Below are 14,836 nucleotides of genomic sequence, written 5' to 3'. Positions count from 1 at the left end.
ACACAATGCTAGCAGAGTGATCTCTCGAAACATACTCTTGGGCAATGCAATGACCTCTTTTTTGGGACAGCCTGCCTCCTTCACCAGCCAGCACTGTTTCCGATCTTTTACTACTCACTCACCTCTCAGCGCTGGAAATTCCAGGTTCTACCCCCACCTGAGCCTCTGCAAGTTTTCCCGATTTCAAAAACTGCTGCTGTATCCGAACGGTAATTCGTCCTTCAAGGTTTGAAAAAAGCTCCAACTCCTCATAACCTGTTTCCGGAAGCTTCCTTAATTACTTCCCCACCTACCTTCCCGTGCCCTGACAGAATTCGTATCTCGGTTGTAGAAACTCCTCATTTTCTGGACTCCTATGCCCACTACCCTAGATCCCAAAGGTTTTACTAGAAAATATGAATTTTCTTCTAAGTATATTGGGAGTTTCTTTAAAACACTCAACCTTTACTGAGCGCATACCCGTCTGGCCTTGTTTCCCTCCAGTGACCCCTCCGTCCTGCTAGTTGGGCCCCTAGTCTTATGCTGGGTTCTCTACCCCTCACCCTCTACACCCCTCTACACCCATCCCTGGTCATTTATAGAATTTTCACCTGTGGCTGACAAACGACTATACAGTCACCTTTTGAGAAACACTCGAAAGGACGCCTAATTACCTATTTTCTGGATGATCTCCGTTTAAATACTCTGAGACAGCTCAGACAAAACTTCCCTTTTCCCACTCTCAATTGATGACCTAACTTTCCTCCTACTTCACAGAGATCACAGGAAGAGTTAATTAACTTCCTTTCTCACAATATCATATTTCTACCTACAACTGAATCCACAAACTTTTCCTCTTTTTGCAACAAAAGAAACGTCTCTAATTCTGTCTAAAACTGACCCATCCATTTCAGTTCTATCCCTATTCCTTCATCCCAACTCAAAATATTATATTTCCCATTTCAATGTGAATGTCCACCTCCCTCTATGCTTCTCCACTTCTATCTCAGAGGCTGTAATCAATTATTTCCCATTCCTTGATTATTTCTAGTATCAGACAAGTATATGGCCCTAGTGCTAGTATAATACAAATACTAGTGCCTTATATTATTCAAAATAAAACAAAATAAACCTCTTTATTCCCTTTATCCATGTCCCATCCTGTTATTACCTCACCTATCCATTCTCTTTCAAAGCAACCCTTTGAAGACCTGTCCACACTTGCACTCTCCCACTTCCTCAATTCTGGTTCTTAAACATCCCTCCAAGCAGGCATCTACCTACCCAACTCTCCTGATTAACTCATTAACGGCCTTCACAATGCCAGAGCCATAGAAGAGGCCTGGATTTATTCTATTTCAACAGTGGCATCTGACACAGGCTGTTACACATCCTTTAAAGCTCCTTTTCTCGAATTCTACACCATCACGTTCATTAGTCTAATTTCTTCTCACCTCACTGTAGGTTCCTCCTCATCCTCTCTTCACTCTCCTCCCCACAGGATACTCAACTTCAGCCCTCTTCTATTTCTTATGGAAACTGGCACCTGAGAAGAACTCACCCAAAGCCTTCCGTATCCACTGTACATAGATGACACAGATTCAACAAGTATATTCAGCCCAGGCTGCTGCACCACATCCTGATAGCATAGCCACAGCAATATATGAATGCCTCTTGCATACATCGAACTGTGTTCCAAAAGGGAATGCCCTGCCACAGAGGCGGGGTGGGCGGGTGGGGGACGGGGGGTTGGTGGGAGGGTTACTGGGATCATTGGTGGTGGAGAATGGGCACTGGTGGAGGGACGGGTACCCGATCATTGTATAATTGAAACCCAACCACGAAAGTTTGTAAGTCTACAACTGTACCTCATGGTGTTTCACTGATAAAAATTAAATTTAAAAAACAAAAAACCAACAAACAAAAACCTGTGTTGCTGAAACATGTCTCCTAATTCTGTGTCTGCATTCTCTACAGTTCCTCTACACATCAGTGATGGTATCATTTGGCGCTCAAGTCTCGGGTCTCAGACCTTACCCTTCTCCCTTATCCACATCCACATCATTCTTCGCTCAATCAATTCTATTTCCTAAACATACCCCGTTGCACGGTAGCACTATAGTACTATAGCACGGTAGCATTACAGTATCCTCCCGTTGCTCATCAATTTGCTTGAGCGGGCACCAGTAACATCTCCATTGTGAGATTTGTTATTGGCATATGAAATATGCCACGAGGAGCTTGCCAGGCTCTGCCATGTGGGCAGGATACTCTTGGTACCTGCTGGGCTCTCCGAGAGGGATGCAGGAATCTAACCCAGTCAGCTGCGTGCAAGGCAAACGCCCTACCTGCTGTACTACGGCTCCAGCCCTTAGTTGATGGCATGCTAAACATACCCTAAACAAAATAATCACTGTATTGTTACTGATTCACAAGTAACTGATAAGCCGCCACCAACTCTTAGATATCCAGTTCCTATACCCTTCCCCCTTATCAAATCACCACTAAACTGCCAAGGGTCTTTACACATAACAAATTTGATTAAGCCATTCCCCTTACTTCCATTACACTTAGAATAAATCCAAATTCCTGACCTTGGCCACTGTGATCTGATCTTTCTGAGGTTCATTTCCCTCCACGGTTCTTTCCTGCCATCTCAGAGACTTTGCATTTGATTGTCTCTTCTACTTGGAAATTTCCTGCCTCCCAACTTGTACTCCCTCACCCCCACCCCAGCAGCTGATAACAGTGGCCGATTCTCATCATTCAGCTCCAATGCTAACTTCCAAAAAGAAATTCTCTTGGTTGTGTTAGCTCGAACCCTTCCTCTTCCTTACACCCAACTTACTGGTGCATTTAACTGAATTTATAGCATTCAATATCCTGGAAAAACATCAGAGTAAGTTACTGCATTTTGCTTACCAGAGGGCAGCAGCTCTTTCTGACTCGTGTCATTCTATCTTCCATACCAATCACTGGCACTAAGAGAGTAACTCTGTAAATTCTGCTAAACTGTCTGACAAGCCTCTGTCTTATCTTCTTGCAGTTGCACCACCAGATGCCAGCCCACAAAGAGGTATAGAAAATGTGCCTGTCATATGTTTGCAGGATAAAAGCTAAATGAACAAAAGCAAGAGCCAGAGGGTTCTGAGACAGGAAACATGCTGGGAAAAATATCCTAGAGACTGGGTATTCTGAGAGTCTGGACCTAGTCAGGAAGTGAAGAGCCAGGCTAGTGAGTCTGAGTCCTTTCTGTCAGCTAAGTGCCCAAAGAAGTACACGAGTGGCCAAGATCAAGTAGGAATTCCCTGAGTCCTGTCCAAATCCTGTGATACCTATATAAATTTGAGTGGGATTACAGCAAATGATGACATTTGTATTTCATACTTATCATTAGTAAAATCTTTACAATGACTGTTAACTTCCAACTGATGTGAATTAAATAATAAATGACGTGCCTTTTCTATATAAAAAACATCTACACGGTTTCCAAAGAGAACAAGGCAACCTAAATGGAGAACTGCTTCAAGCTGAAATAGAAATTCCCGAGATTGTAATGGCAATTTCTAAGTTCCCTTAACAGACAGAAAGCCCCTTGTGATAGTTACCACAGATACATAAAATCATGTAAGTCGTACTCTCTGTTATTAGTCTAATCAACTTTCCAACATACTGAGTGTGACATTTACTCTTTTGGCCATTACTTACCTTTCTTCCCCAAGAAAAGTGATTTGTAAAATGTTACAACAAGCTACCCAAAGAAACACAAATTACAGGGTTCCAGAGAAGGAGCAAGTGCAACTCTGTATAAGGAGGAAAAGTAAATACCCATTTTGGACTTCCCTCTGCAAGTCAAAAAGATGGCCAAAAGAGGAAATAAGAAATGTCAACTCCCACTTCTCATTTTTACTAAAGTCAACAAAATCTCAAAACACAGGTTCATTTGGTACACACAGAGTTATCCGGAGCACTCTAAGGTTTCCTACGTATTGTCTAATAAAGAAAACCTAGCATTCTGCTTCCTGCTGTTCCTTAGAGTCCTGACTATCCATCTGATTAAATGCATGCTCACGACACTGCATTTTCATTATTGATTAAAATAATAAAATTAGCAAGTAGCATTAATCAACTACCTAGCTACACACTGTAAAAACTACTTAACCTCATTTCTGCTATTTAATCTTCCTAACAAGTATGAGGTACCACTTTACAGATGGGTCAAATGAGGACTGGCGATGCTTTATAATTTTCCTGGTTACTCACTAACGTTGAGATCAGAACCCAGATACAACTCCAGAAATGAAATGCAAGTATTGCCTCTGTCTAAAATTATCTTCTGCCAATTTACAACATGGCATATCTGCATTACACTTGCTGATAGCACGAAGAAGCAAAGTTAAGGAAAGAAACTACAAGGAATCACTGGAAAGCAGTTGCTCATCAGAGGATACACTTGATCTCCAAAAAAAATCCAGACGGGGGTGGAAGAGACAGAGGCACTCGCCATACAAGCTGCCAGTTGTATATCAGGCACTGAATATGGTCCCCTGAGCACGAATGGGTGCGGTCCAGTCCCTCCCACCCCACCCCCCCAAAAAAAACAGTGTCCACAAAGAAGAAAGAAAACTGTGGGCAATGTTACAAATATTTTGCAACTCTAACCTTTCACCATTTAAAGAACCATCTTTTACTTAAGAACATCTATAAACGATGGTCCTACTGTTTTTATGATGCTAAAAAATCATGCCTTGGGTGACTGGAGAGGTGGCTTGAAAGGGACTGAGAGCAGGTTTGGCAGGAGGAGACCCATATTCGATCCCCAGGGCGCCAGGTTCAATTCCCAGCACCGCATAGTCCCTTACCTCAGAACTGACAGCAGCTCATGAGCACTTGCCGGGAATTACCCAAAACCCCAAAAATAAATTCAAATAATACAGCATTATAGCACTGTTCTCCCACTGTTCATCGATTTGCTTGAGTGGGCACCCGTAATGTCTCACAACAAACTGTGAGACTTGTTACTGCTTTTGGCATATCGACTACATCACAGGTAGCTTGCCAGGCTTTGGCGTGCGAGCGGGATGCTCTCGGTAGCTTGCCGGGCTCTCCGAGAGGGGCGGAGGAATGGAACCTGGGTCAGCCGCGTACAAGGCAAACGCCCTACCCGCTGTGCTATCGCTTCAGTCCTTCAAATAATATAGGTCTGATTATACATATTTTAAAATGCTAATAATTTTATGTTTGGTCTACAATTTATATCAGGAACTTTCCTGAAATACAAGCGCCCTGGGACCATTGGATAAAAGCATTAGCTTTTCCTCTGCTATATGACTGGAGTTTGGGCTTGTGAAAAACATCAACATAACCTGGGAGAAGATAATTTTCTACTTATTTCTTGTCATAAGATTATACGTTATCAGAAAAAGCATTTTATGTCAGCAGGGTCTTTATTACAAAGAGGAATAAGAACACTTAATCTAGTTTTACGTTGTGTTTGAAATGCAAAAGTCATTCTCCTCCTTTTGCTCTTTTATAATATGTCCCGCTGAACACGATAACTACAAATGTAACCCTCTGCCATTCCCTCAAAAGTACAGTAACCCCGACTGTTGAGTCTAACAGGCTTCTTTTTCTCCTCAGAACTTCAATCAAAAAATACTTTAATAATCAGAGGGGCACATTTATTAGAAGTAGTGCCATAAACTTTGAATATCAATGTGATTAAAAGTAATCTTTCCCTGAAATGCTATTTAAGTAGTGAAATTTCACTTCTCCCTTTCTTACGGATTTCTAATGGCATAAATCCCAGATGATTGTGTTTGCTATCTACTGCACCTTGGCTTTCACTTAACATTTTTTTTTAAGTGAATTACCTCTAATGCAACCTCCTTCACCTCCTCCTTTGAGAAAAGACGTTAATAAAGGAACTACTAAAGACAATATATAGACACAGCAAAGGCTCTGACATCTTCACTCAAAATAAAGATGGGGTCAGAGAGGTAGCTCAGTAGGCTGAGGGCATAATTTGCAAGGAGGTGGCCCAGGTTTGATCACCAGCCACTGCATAGTTCCCAGAGCACTGCTGGAGCAACTGCTGAACGCCTACATGGGAATAACCCAAGCACAACAGGATGTGTCCCCCTCTCCCGAAAAAAAATGAAAAAATTGGTGGTGGTAGTAGTTTAAGTTTAGTATTTCTAACGAAGGGTAGAAAAACAAAGCCCACTGAAACCTGCTCAGGCTCGTGACCCCTCCCCCCCCAAAAAAGGTGCACATCCTTGTTAGGACCCAACACAACAGAAGGTTGAGAATGTGGGCTGTAAAGCTAGGGAGATCTGGGCTATTAGAACTTCTTCATTACTTTGGGATCTTTGTAAGGCACCTTCTTTCTCTGAGCCTTATTTTCCCTATCTATAAAATGTAGATAATGGCAATACATAGTTTTTTTTTTTAATGCACTGTACATTAAGCTAAACTTGTGCTGGCGTTCTCCACACATTCCTTTATGTAGGAATGATGTGCACATGAGAAAGCAGGATATGTAAGGAAGAAATAAGGCCTCATAATATGCAAGTCTCATTTAGTCACAACACAGAAATCCCTTATGCTTCCTTCCTGAAAGAGAATTTACAAGAAGCAATCACAACTCTAAATGAGGGACAAGTTGGGAATCCCATCTTACTCCAGTAAGTGTGCATGGTTCTATTAACTGGGAAGCCTTGAGGAATTCAGTACGGACTGCAGGTGCTGTTTTCGGCAGCATAAAATTCATAAAGATGTGGGATCTACAGAGGCTGTTTGCTCTCTTCATCAGCTGAAATTCAGTAAATCTGTCTTATAACTCACAAAACCAGCAACGAGGCTTCTACAAACCAGCTAAAGACAGGAGCAGAGTAATAGTACAGCAAGCAGGACACTTACCCTGCACATGGTCAATCTGAGTTTTGCCCAAGCCTTATATAGTCTCCCTCTAAGTCCCACCATGAGTGATGACACTAAGCACAGAATCAGAAATAACCCCTGAGCATTGCTAGCTGTGGCCCCCAAACCAAAATAAATAAACTGGCTAAAGAAAAGAAATTCTGAAGAAAATCCTCTAGGGGTTCTAGAGTCCTTCTTCAGAATATTTAAACGTTATCTTGGACTGTAAGCCCAAGTACTATCTTACAGTCTCAGTCTCTAGGAAGCTAGAAGAATAACAACACTGTTGACGCTCTGGGCAATTCTAATGTGTCTGAATTGTCCAAATACAGATAAATGTACTAGAAAAATAAAAATAAACACACACACACCCCCCCAAAGCAGGAAGCTTACAAAAAGCTTTACAATTTTTTCTTCTAGCTCAACATATTCTTAACATTAGTTTAAGAAAAGCACACTTTACTATTTTGATGTCTCCTCAAAAAATATAAAGTTCAAGGAGTACTGGAGTCACATGCCACAGAATTAACTTCCCTTCACTAAACAAGGAACCCATTACAGGGGTCTGCAAATTCTTCGACAAAGGGACAGACAGGAAATATTTTGGATTTGGTGAGCCATATGGTCTCTGTGGCACCTACCCAACTCTGCTGTTTACTGTACGGCTTAAGGCACTTAAAGACAATAAATAAATGGACGGCTGTGGCTATGAGCCAGTGAAGTTTTACTTATGGACACTGACACTTGAATTTCATTTATTCTTTACATCATGAAATAATTATTTTCTACTGGGTTTTTAGATCAGCTAATTCACAATGTAAAAGCTTTTCCTTAACAAAACTGCAGACAGGGATTTGACCCATATACAGGATATGTATGTTTGCATTTAAGTGGCCAAGCGTCGGCAATCTGCAACCCAAACACCTGAGTGCTCGTTAAATGTGTATTAATGTGATTCTGATACACTGTACTCGGATCTCTTTGATTCCTGTCTGAGGCTCAGTTTTAATCCCCCCCTTGAGATGTAGGCAGACTGCAAGCATTGCCATTTGCAGGGTCCCTACACATTCATAAAGCAGATCAGAAATGGTAACCTGACTTGCCTCAGGAGAAGGCACAAGGCACATAAGAACTCCAGTTTTTGGGCAACTAGCTGAAGTCCACACATGCGTGAAAAGAGAAAAGGAAAAAAAAGAAGAAAGAAAACCAAGATATGAGTCTGGGAAATGCATCATAATTATCATATGTACAGAGTGAGACAGAAACGTGACAAGATTGAACTACAACTCAATAGTTTGTTTAAACTATTTGGTGGATATAAGAAAGCTCATTAAAACAAAACAAAGGAAAAAAATAAAGAGAGTGCATTAAAAGTGTTTTCTCTACTTCTAGTATATATTAAGTCATCCATAAGAAAAGGGTGGAAGGAAGCCAAAGAGCGTACAAGGGTAAGGTTTTGCCTTGTACATGGTGACCCCCCCCCATTCAATTTCTGGCACTACATATGGTCCCCCAGAGCACCACCAAATGGTCCCCCAGCACCGCCAAGCGTGATGCTGAGCACAGAGCCAGAAGTAAGCTCTGAGTACCATCATGTGTGGCTTCCCAAAACAGGGAAGGAGAAAGGAAAATCGGGATAAAAGGGGAGCATTTATTCCTACAATGTAGCTATGTCAACAGCACTCATATACACTATTCCTTTTTAGTTATTAAATAACTCCTTCTTTCCCAGAAAGAAACAGGTGACTGTTACATGGATTCACTCTGTGTTGAGAATACCCACTTCCTTCAAAGACTGTCTTTTCTTTCTTTAAACCTAGCAATCTGTAGGTACTAAGTAACCTCTTTCCATCTAGCCCTGGGCTCAATGGTGTTCCTGATCTTACAACAGGGAAATCACTTGTCATCAAGTGTAGCTATCACCCTGGGCTGCCATCCTACTCCCTTGCCTAAATATCAGAGATAAGAGAGGTGGTGTTCTGTCTGCACCCTTTCTGAAAAGTGTAAATGGAGTGCTAGCCTCAGGAGGAAGCAACCGAAGTGCTGAAAGACAACCTTTAGTATCCCTGGGAGCCAGAAAGGACACATCCCCACGGAATAGGGACCTTTTTAAAAGATTCACAATACAATGGAAAACTGGTCATTTGAACCCTTCCTCCTTGGGTGGCTTAGTCTATCTTCCTAGTAGCCCAGATCATTCATTTTGGTGGTAGATATTTACCAGTACAAATGTGTGCAGGAGTAGGTGTGTGTGTGTGTGTGTGTGTGTGTGTGTGTGTGTGTGTGTGTGTGTGTGTGTATCCCCATTAACAATGCCTGTCTTCTGGGAGCTGACTCTCTAATGCAACAATCATCACATAATGTATGCTGTCATATGCTTGTAAGCAGAGTATTTGGGGGCAGAGGAACAGTAGACCAGGTAGCGCACATGCCTTGGATGAGGCCGACCGGGTTCACGCTCCTGAGCAGCACTGCATACTGCCACACGCCAATATTTGGAAGTAGTGAAAGTATGGAGTACTTTGATGCTATACTACAAGTGGACTTTGGAGAAATCAGGGATAGTTTCCCAAAGACAATGCTGTTTCTTCCAACTTCTCTGTTGATTCCACAATGGTATTTTTAAAATTTGCAATGAAATTAGGTATTTGATGTCTTGACTTAATAATCCTTCCCTAATTAGTTCAGGCACTAATATGGAAATTTTAATCTGTCATTCCTACCAATTAAGTCTATCTACACATACTTTGTTAACTTTAGAATTTCACCAGTCATCCTTGGGAAAAAAAGTAATTTGTTTTTGGACCATAGATATCTGAGAAAAGTCTAGAGGTATTATCAACCTTCTATCACAAAATCACTGTTATCAACTAATAAGTCAACTAATGAATTACATTTAAAAAAAAACAAAGCAATAAGAAGAGGAGAGGGGCTGGAGTGATAGCACAGCGGGTAGGGCATTTGCCTTGCACGCGGCCGACCCGGGTTCGATTCCCAGCATCCCATATGGTCCCCCAAGCACGGCCAGGAGTAATTCCTGAGTGCATGAACCAGGAGGAACCCCTGTGCATCGCTGGGTGTGACCCAAAAAGCAAAAATAAAAATAATAATAAAAAAAATAAAAAGAGGAGAATACAGGGCTGAGAAAATGACTCAAGGGATCGGAGCGCATGGTTTGCCTATGGGAGACCAAGTCCTGAGCACCAAGCAGGGAATGGGAGTAGCTCCCAAGCACCACTGAGTGTAGCTGAAAACCAAATCCCACTGCTCCCAAACAAGGATGTAGATAGAAAATAACAAAAAGGTAACTGAAACTCTGCCATAACATTTTGCCTAACAGAAGGCAGACTGATAATATACCAGCAAAACCACAAATAGTATCACTTTCACCTAATAGTTCCAAACTCTACACTAAGGCATTAATCAGGTAGTTTGTCAGCAGAGAATTGCCCCGAATAAACTCTAAGGGGAAAAGGAGAAAAGATAAAAAGACAGGGATCCTAACTTAGCAATTCTGATTCTGTGAGGTGGGGATGTGCGAAGTCTTAAGACTCTAGGATAAGCTGTGAATACTTGCCCTAGAAAATAAGACTTACACTGTTCTGTCCACAATTTCAGGAAACCCATGACCTCCAGAAGCCCATTCGAGGGTCCAAGATTTGAAAGTCTTGAGTTCAATAGAATAGATGAATAGAATATTAGAAAATCAGATCTATAGAATTTTATAAGGAACTCATAACTTCTACAGAAATTATTAGCAGTTATAAGGAATTAAGTGTATCAAGTCATTTCCTATCCGTCATTGACTGTAATGATCCCTACAACTCTGGGAAGTGGTATTACTTGGAAAATCTTGTAAAATTATTATCATCTACTCTTACAAAGAGTGAAAGCTGATTTTGGGAAGTTTAATTGATGGAAAGTTAAGCGGTATTCTCACATACAGACTTCCAGTGCAGGTCTATAGTAATGAATTCAGTCATAACCATACTCTGAGATAATGTCCAAGACAGTGTTTTAGTGTTTTGAGTGTTTTATTCCTATCATCAATTTATCTACACAATTCCTCTCAATTTAACCCGATGAAGGAACTGGTATGGATTTAACTCCAACATACTTTTCTTATTAGGAGATAGTTCTAATGCAAAATAAACAATACCTGTTTGATTATTTTTGAAAAAAATTAAAAACATATTTACACTTCTCAAGTAGTCTCATGTGAACTACTCATAACATAATAATAAAGACCCACTGCTGCACGATAGGAAAATTTTCATGTCTGGATTTGCAAACTCCTGCAGAAAATGCATAAAGAAGTGAATCAAGAACTTCAATCACCACTGCAAAAGGGCAGATAATCCCCGTCAATCTGGTGGCACAGACATCTTCCGAAAAACATCCTTCAAATGGTTAGAGCAAGTGAACGAGCAAGTGAGTGTATGTGAGAGAGAGAAAGAGTGTATGTGTGTGTATGTTTGGAGTGCGTGTGGGGCAAAGACAATCGCTCATAATTGAATAGGCTAGAATCACACCCCAATCATGACCCTTTTGTGCTAAGTAGTTAAGAGGTCTGCGACCTTCATGGAAAAACCTGCTTATGACTATTTCCCAGCAGAAAATAATACAGCAAAAATTGGGTCCAGGTCAGTAAATTTGGATGTGTCTCGGTACAGACCAAGTGCCAGTAAACCTTAATATAATTACTCATCCTCTACAGGGGAATTACCAATAATTAGCACCCTGTTTCACAGAGTTAGAAATCCTTAATGGAAAACGTACCCATACTCAAGAGAATGAAAAGCAAGTACAAGGGCAGATCAGGTTCTTTAAAGTTCTACTCCAATTGCTTCCTAGGAGAGTTACCACCTAGTGATTTTAATTTTTTAAGCCCAGGCGGGCTGCCAATTCAGCACTAAAACCGGACTAACAACTGATTTTTCCTATTGCAACATCGCCAGCAAGTTCTGTGCCTTCCCTCTCTTTCCTTTACTCTTGAACAACAATTCTCATTTTCAAAATCAACTAATTTGCTCTATAATCTGTTCCAACTGGAAGCTCTTATAGAGCTGTCACTGGTATTACTCTTTCTCTCTGTGCCAAGAGGCCAACAAGTGGCCAATTCAAAAAACTAGAACAGCAAACGGAGCAACACTGACAATAGCAACACAAAGTACATGTGGAGAGAGTAACAACAGACCCACTCTAGACTTTAATGTTCCACTCATAGAAGTTCTACCTACTCTTGAACCCCTTACCAAAAAAGACACTTAAACCAAAAACATACCAAAACGCTGACAACTGAAGTTGGAGGGGGGGGGGGGGTAGATACAAACTAAACTTTCTAGGTATCAAAACTTCAAAACTTCGCTCTGGGTCTTTTTCTTACTACCACGGAAAAGAGTAATTAGAAGGAAATCCGAAGTTGACTGGACCCTAGAAGTCTATCTAACCACAGGGTGTCCAAGACTGGTTCAGACATTAAACAACAGAAGCTATCCAGGGACAAATGAAATCTAAAGGCAAAATCTGACAGTTCCTATACAATCTGACTTTTACTTGGAGGCACTTCTTTAGCCACGGAGTTTCCCCTCAAGTACTTTCAACGGTTCCACTACAAACTGACCAAGAAATCATACTCCCATTTCCTGGCTAGCAGCATCAAAGGTTTCAATATGTAAAATTCTGACCTTCCCCGGTCCCCACGCCCAGCTTTGATACTAGCAGTTCGTACACAATCCGTGCAACAGTCCGTGGTCGCAACAATCCCATAGGTTAAGTCGCATCCTCAACTCCCTGGCTTTTATCGCAATAAGACGGCATACATCCTCCTGTCCTTTTTTCAGGTTCAAACTTCGCTTTGCTTGCCAGCAGGAATCTCCAGTGACGAGGCTGCCGCTTCGGCCCTCCACGCCTCCCCCCCGCTCCCACCTCCCTGCAACCCCCCGCGGGATGCCTCGAAACATGGGTGGAAACGCTTTCAACAGCTACTTCCATCCTCCGCTGGTCCTCCACCCCTCCAGGGGGGTCAGAGCGGAGGGGATCCGGGTTCCGCTCAGAGTCGATCCCCGAGCCCCGAGCCCCCCAGCAGGCCGGCCTCCGCAGCGGCTCCCGGAAACCAGCCGTGAAGGTGCGGTCGGTCCTCCCGCTCTTCCTCGACGGGCAGCAGCATCCTCGCGGGAGGGAGGCGGGGCTGCGGCTCCGGTGGGCTGAGGTCCCCGCCCGCCCCGGGGGAGCCGCGGGGAAACTGCCCCGGGGCCGCCGAGCACCCCAGCGGCGGGGAGGGGGCGGCGGACTCACCTTCGCGACAGAGCCCCGTGACTTCGCGGCTTTTCCCGAACTCCTTGAAACTTTCGTCCAGTTCCGCCCCTAGGAGACAGGCACAGGGGAGGGGGCGGGGAGGCAGGTCAGCGGCCGGGGGGGCGGCGCTCGCACGCCGGCCGGCGCCTCCCGGGCCGCGGGCGCCCGGGGGTCGCGGGGCGGGGCGGGGCGGGGCGGGGCGGGCGGGGGCACTCACCGTCCTTCCCGGGAAGTCGGGCGGCCTCGGCCCAGAGGTCCCACGGCTGCCCCAGCATCGCCTCGGGGCTGGGCAGGGGCCGGCGCTCCCCGGCAGTCGCCATGGCGGCGGCGGCCGAGGCGGAGGCGGCGCCCGGGCCCACGTCCTCGGGCCGGGGGCGCCGCGGGGGCTGCGGCGGGGGCTGCGGCGGCGGCGGCGGCTGCTGCTGCTGCTGCCGGGCGGCCGCGGCCGCTGCTCCGCCCGCCGCCGCCGCCGCCGCCGCCGCCGCCCGGCGCGGCTCCCCCCTGACGTCATCCGCGGCCCGCTCCGACATTCTTTCCGCTCCTACAATGTAACAAAAAGGGACCGAGTCGCGCGGGGCCGCGTTAAGGAGGCGCCGCCGAGTTCCGCCCGCGTCCGCGGCCCGCGGGCCGGGCCGGCGCGCTGACAGCGCCCCCCGCGCCCCCCGCGCCGGGCGCCCCCGGCCGCTCCCGCCCGCCGCCCCCCGCCCCGGGCGCGAAGTCCGCGGCGGGCGCGCTTTCGCTTTCGACGCCGGCGGCCCCTCGGGGGAGGGGACCGGCCCCGGCCGCCCGCCCGCCCGCCCCCGCCGCCCCCGAGGCCCCCGGCCGCGCCCGCGCCCCGCGCCCCGCCGCCCGCGCCCACCCCGGGCCCGCGCCGCCCACCCCGAGGCCGCGCTCATCCCCGGGCCGGGCTCGGCCGCCCCGCTCCTTCCTTCCGTCCGCGCGGCGCACCCGGCCGGCTCCCTTAAGCCGAGGCGCCTCCCGCCGCCTCCTCCCCCTCGCCGGTCCCTCCCTCCGCTCGCCGGGCGAAGTTTGCGCGTCCGGCCCCGGAGCGGGGCCAGGCCGAGTCGGAAACGCGCCGCCGGGGAAGCGCCGCACGCGCGGGCACGGCCGCCGGCCACCGAGCGGGCGGGAGGTCGCGCAGCTGTCAAAGCCCGAACGGGACGCGGACGCCCGGCGGGCGGGCGGGCGGGGGGACCGCCGGCCCGAGCCGGCTCCCTGCCCACCCGGCCGTCCCAGGCTCGGGGTCGGCCGGAGGGTCCCAACCGCTGCCCCGCCGGGAGGAGCCCACGGGGCCGGTGGGAGACCAGGTGGAGAGGACAATGGGGAGGACCCTGCGGAGACCCGGCCCCAAATTTCCCTGTGTCACCTTCCTTTGTACCTGGAGGTGATTGACCCGCCCTGGACATTAAGGGCAGACCCTGCTGCTGGAAAGCAGGACCAGCGGCGACTGTCGGGTCCCCTCCTGGCCACCGTTCCACCTTGGGCAGTCAGAGCCCAGGCTCAGGGCAATGGACTAAGCTCCGAGGCGTGCCGCAGAGCCATTGTTTTCGGTCAGATTTGGCTGACCGAGTTCAGCACCGGCCCACGCAGCCGAGCATCCCGTAACAGGTTAAAGATGGGAAAATTGAAAGCTACTTAG

At 46.3% G+C, this 14,836-nt stretch overlaps 1 protein-coding gene across 2 annotated transcripts in view; it reads right to left on the bottom strand.

Annotated features, from left to right (window-relative positions):
* ATXN7 (ataxin 7) overlaps positions 1 to 14,836 on the bottom strand; it is a 130,595-nt gene that overhangs the window by 94,311 nt on the left and 21,448 nt on the right. Inside the window, exons 1-3 of one of the 2 annotated variants that reach the window (XM_056128940.1) lie at positions 14,077 to 14,184; positions 13,415 to 13,738; positions 13,198 to 13,266 (exon numbers count right to left, since the gene is read on the bottom strand). In XM_056128940.1, the coding sequence (XP_055984915.1) occupies positions 13,198 to 13,266; positions 13,415 to 13,727 (382 nt within the window). In that variant the 5' untranslated portion in view covers positions 13,728 to 13,738; positions 14,077 to 14,184. Of the gene's footprint in view, positions 1 to 13,197; positions 13,267 to 13,414; positions 13,739 to 14,076; positions 14,185 to 14,836 lie in introns of those variants that run through there. The other variant, XM_056128939.1, reaches the window with a different exon arrangement.

Source organism: Sorex fumeus, unplaced genomic scaffold (assembly GCF_029834395.1).
Source record: "Sorex fumeus unplaced genomic scaffold, SorFum_2.1 ptg000072l, whole genome shotgun sequence".
Classification (NCBI taxonomy): Eukaryota; Metazoa; Chordata; class Mammalia; order Eulipotyphla; family Soricidae; genus Sorex; species Sorex fumeus.
The sequence above is the reverse complement of the archived record's forward strand: the minus strand, read 5'-3'. Positions and strand labels throughout refer to the sequence as shown.